Source organism: Montipora foliosa, chromosome 6, assembly GCF_036669935.1.
Source record: "Montipora foliosa isolate CH-2021 chromosome 6, ASM3666993v2, whole genome shotgun sequence".
Taxonomy (NCBI): Eukaryota; Metazoa; Cnidaria; class Anthozoa; order Scleractinia; family Acroporidae; genus Montipora; species Montipora foliosa.
In genome coordinates this window covers 67363894-67368893 of record NC_090874.1, presented here as the reverse complement: position 1 = coordinate 67368893, position 5000 = coordinate 67363894, and the positions used below count along the sequence as shown (strand labels likewise).

The 5000-nt window shown below is 39.8% G+C and overlaps 2 protein-coding genes across 2 annotated transcripts in view; both read left to right on the top strand.

Moving 5' to 3' along the window:
- LOC138008232 (uncharacterized) overlaps positions 1-818 on the top strand; it is a 16698-nt gene extending 15880 nt beyond the window's left edge. The window contains exon 4 of the mRNA XM_068855493.1: positions 643-818. Coding sequence (XP_068711594.1) covers positions 643-671 — 29 coding nt within the window. The 3' untranslated portion in view covers positions 672-818. The remainder of the gene's footprint in view (positions 1-642) is intronic.
- A 4048-nt stretch (positions 819-4866) lies between these two features.
- Positions 4867-5000, top strand: part of LOC138008231 (astacin-like metalloprotease toxin 3) — a 19005-nt gene continuing 18871 nt past the window's right edge. The window contains exon 1 of the mRNA XM_068855491.1: positions 4867-4962. The gene's annotated coding sequence lies outside the window, so the exon portion shown is untranslated. The remainder of the gene's footprint in view (positions 4963-5000) is intronic.

Sequence of the window (5000 nt, the reverse complement as noted above, 5' to 3'; positions counted from 1 at the left end):
GGACTTTGAAATATAAATTTTAAACTTACACTCAAAGTAAACGGCCTTTGGACAAAAATAAAAGCTCAAAATTTTGCCAGTCGGGTGTTAAGCAAACACACTTTCAAGATCTGAAGAAAAAACGGAATTGATCGTTTTTTTTATCTCAGGGGCACTTTTGAATGCGCCGCTATAGTTTTTTACGGATCCGCTGCCAAAATATCAGCTACCCTTCGATTGGATTTATGCGGGTTTTCAGTTCGAACATGTGCGATGGAGTTTTATGGCGAGTTTTTAAATGCATGTGCGTTGAATTTAAAATTTTCACTCGCAGTCGAACTGGTACTCCAATCTGAAAATCGCTATTACCAGCTGCGCTAACTGCAGGGGAGGAAGGATAACGTAGTGGTGATAGCACTCGCCTCCCACCAATGTAGCCGGGTTCGATTCCGGACTCGTGGCCATATGCGGGTTAAGTTTCGTTCTTTACTCCGCTCCGAGAAGTTTTTCTGCAGGTTCTCCGGTTTTCAATTCTCCTGAAAAACCAACATTTCTAAATTCCGACTCGATCGGATGCAGGCCCTCGCTGCGGGGTAAATATCATTAATTAATTTCAGTATGCATGTTTTAAGGGCTTGCTTTCTTTCTTGTTGTCATTTTCAGATGGATCGGCTGTCGAGAGTTTGGCTTGATGGCACTGCAGAAAGCAGTCAGTGCGAAATGATTGTCTTCTGTAAAGGCAGATAACACCACTTTTATTCCCTTGTTTATTTAATGAAGTTCTTAAATTTAATTGTAATGAAATGATTAGAGACAACTTTAATAAAAGTGATGATCTAGCACTCGACAATCGAATCGTTTTTGATGTAGTAGAGCGAGTTTCAATCGAGTGTCTCAAAACCAAAACCAAAGTAATTACTTTGGCCAATCAAAAAGGACGTAGACAATCCAGTAAACCAATCAAAATTCAAAGTAATTACACGTAGCCGACACAAAACGCGATAAAAAGTGCACGCACGAGCCACGAGTAGTTTTGGTTTTACTTCTGATTGGCTGAAAAAGTGGCACGAGAATTTTGGACCAATCACTCAGTGAAGTAATGCAAAACCAAAGCAATTCGCTAATTACTTTCGACACTCAATTGAAAACCACTCTGTACTATTGACACCGCATGTGCATTTACTTAGATTGCCTGAATAGTTTTGGCCTTTTCAGGTCAAACCTTTGACCGTTTCCAGCCTGCTACCAGCGCCTAGAAAGACTTTGTACAATGGTGAAGAAGGCTAGGATGGTTTCCCAAACTCTCATTACCGCAAGGTAATGAAAGATTCAGTCTAACCGTAAAGAGTGTGACCATGATAAAATTATAAATTAGGAGCCATGCAGATGAAATCCGTTTGCGGATCTAATATGTTTGGGACCAGCTATCCAGTCATGATAAATAGACGGAAATTAAGCAAGATCGTGACAAGTTAGCTAAAACTGTTTCCTACACAATCATTTGCAATTACAGCAAGAACATTACTAGTTTGACTACTTTTTCCGTGCGTTTGTGTGAATATCATTAGACGCCATGAAAAGCAATCTTTCACTCAGTTATCGGATAATCTAAACACCATAATAAGTCAGTTTCGTATTCTCACGGTTAGACTGAATCTTGCGTGAAATGGAGGCTAATGCGAGGAAAATAATTTGCATGTGTGTGCGCATTAGCCTCCATTTCATGCTCGATCCAATCCAACCGATAGAATACGAAACTGGCCTAATGAAAGAATTCGTACCAAAGGAAGTAGTTAGAATTTCAGAGCTCCTTTCCGACTGTAATGAATTATTAATTTTAAATATTCGTTATGTCCAGAACTTTTCGTTTTCGCTACTTTTAATCAAGATAAAATCATTATCATATCATCATCATATCTTTGTTTACCCTCGGATTTTAGAGAGGCTTGATGAAGATAATATCTCCGAGCATTTACCCTCGCAACCATGATACACCACTTAGGACAGATCACAACAACTGGAACTCCATGCCTTACTCTTTGCGAATAGTGTTTGGGTTCCTTTACGTCCCGAAGGGTTATGAACATCGAAGGGTTGTGAGACGGGCCTAAGGTTCCGAGAGGACTAGAGAGTGTAACCATTTGCAGATGTCATGATCATTACAAAGGCAGCACTTTCTCCTCAGTTATTTAAAGACCCTGAGTGTTGGTCCAGCCGGAGTCGAACTCACGGCCTCCCGCATGGCGGTCCGTTTCTCAACTAACTGAGCCACCGGTTCACGGAATTAGGCCATCGACATATTTGGGTCATTTATGGGCAAATTTAATACGTCAATTAAGTAATGAGTAGCCACCAAATCATCAGGTTTGTAGATTTTTAAATTCAAAGTGAAAAAGGCGCAACGTATATGTATGTTTCTGAAATACCATTAAGACTATCAACTGTAAACAATTAGGCGAACTAAAAGCAAACGACGGGAAATACACAGTGAAACAGACAATATACTAAGCAAAAGAAAAGAAAATTAAGTGACAGAAGGCTACTTACAAACAATTTGTGTGTTCCTAACTAACACTGAATAAAATCATCGAAGGGCGGTCTACCATAGCACGAGGGGGCTTGAAGAACCTGGAAACTACTTACTTCAAAATGTCTTAAAATGATAATTTGATCAGGGTGACGTTGGGCAGAATTAACTTCATCCCTGACAAGGTTTGTAAATGGTCGGTAGGTTACATTTGCCTTTATATACGTATAGTACGTACCCTTTAATTTAAGCTGATAATATTCCTCATTCTGAATACCTATCTGATTGATATTTCATTGAAATTGTCAGGAGAATTTACATGTAGATCACTCCTTGGAGACAAAGGGTACATTTCAGGCTAATGGTCTTCGAACTTTTAAACAGTTAAGTTTTGAATGTTTCTATCTTCCTGTTTTTCTCACCTGTTGTTAAAAACTTGAATTCTTGTTTCATGCTGACTACTCCCAATATTGACACCAGGATTATTAAAGCAAAACCAGGATCAAATGATCCAAGTAAAATAAACAAAAAAAAAAGGGTCAATTTGGTCACAACGATACAAAGCGCACGAAGGAAAGATGATGAAAACCAAACGATAGAATACTGAAGCTGCTGGAAAAGCTATAAACTGTGCTCTACCCACCATCACATGAAACCAACCGTGGATTCACGTAAGAAGAAAAGAACAAGAAAAGAACCCGTGAGTGTTATGTTCCAAGCCATGATCGTGAGAGGTGACTGCTTTTTGTATCAGATAAAGGTTTGACACAAGCAAAATTCCTCCACAAAATTGTACAATTCCAATCGCTTGAACTGAAAAATGAGATGGTGTGGAGTATTTAACAGGAAGATAGCTTCGGAGGGAGCTTCTCACCTCATGAAGGTACAGCTTCAATGATGGAAATGGCGTTTCCTTAATCCATATCCAAAGAGTCTATATTGATAAAGTGGAATCGGTGATAATGAATACAAGGGCAAATAATAACGGCAAGAAATCTCTTAAAATAAGAGTAAAAAGGATCATTCACCAGGATCATTCATTCAAAAATGCTACTTGAGATGGGTCCGTTCTTCGATGTGCAAGCTGCTTGAGCAGTGATGATTTAAATAAAACTTAGAGCGACCAGGTGTAGTATTTCCTATAATCTGAGGTATCCTTCAATGTTTTGGTCCAAGCAATGTGCCCATAAATAAGGTGCACAAAGAAGAGCCAAACCTCCTCCACCTTAGGCTAACAGCGCTGGCAATTGAGTGAAAGGTTACGCAAACAGAAGATAAAATCGTACATACTTCGCAATTTTTGAAGGACTATAATATATTCTCATGACTCTAGCCAATATTGACTGTTAAGACAGGAAGTTCTGTCTTGTGGATGAAAATACTACGATACCTTTCAGATTTAAATTTCAGTCTCTTTGACTAGTGTCAAATGCATGATTTTCTGTAACTTGTGTAGATTTTTTCCTTACGTTTGTGGCTCTCAAGGGGTCAGGCTCCTTTAATCGTGAGGTCGTATCCTTCGCATTGTATGTTTTTCAACGCTTTGAGAGCACGTCACTTCCAACATATTTAGATTACCTAATAGATGGTTTTTAATCACGTGATGAGATGGCCATGTCGGTGCACAAAACGATAGCAAATTATGCCTCATGTTTTGCATGATAATAGACTCAAATTCCCAAAAGACGTTTTACTCTATTGCTCTGTGCACCAACATGGCTGCTGTTACGTCAGCTGAAAAACATCTATAGCACACACCGATTGCTCACTCTATGAATCAACCACCGTCGAGAAATAAGGCGATATTGATTCCGTTGACCCTCCAATATTTGTCGAGAGGCTTTGCACGCGCACACCCTTGGAGGAAAGGTTCACTCGTGCACAAAATTATTCAACATGTTGAATATTCGGCGCCGATAAGACGCGTGAACATTAGCGCTCAAAACGCCACCGCACACTCGGGGAACTTGCTTACGCCAATAGTCAAGTGTGCGGCGGGCTTAATATCCACCTATTATTTTTGGAGTTATTCTCAAGGAGGGGGACGTTGGGGTATGCGGAGATGCGGTATCAGTTAATTTTTAGCGCGTTATTTTGGAAATAGGCCTTTTGCAACAAACGATCGCATGGTACAAAATCCGCCATACTGGAGGGCAAGCTCATTATTATTCCCGCACTGGGACATTAAAACAAAGAGAACTGAACCAGTCAAGCTTGACTTGCCTTTGTTTTAATGTCCCAGTGGGGGGCAAACGAGGTGATATGCCCCACTTGCTGTATTGCCTTCCTAGCGTCTACATCCGTGTAGAAAGGAATATGCACTTTTTCAAGTTCCTGAATTCTATGACGTTTTTTTGTAGCTATAAATTCAGTACCTTTGAGTCAATAAGATCAGTTGTGGTGTACTTTCCAAGGTCAATTACTCCCCAGCAACTGGCGGTTATTTCAATTAGCAAGTAAGTGCGTTATTCACTTTTTGCTTGAAGTTATTTCA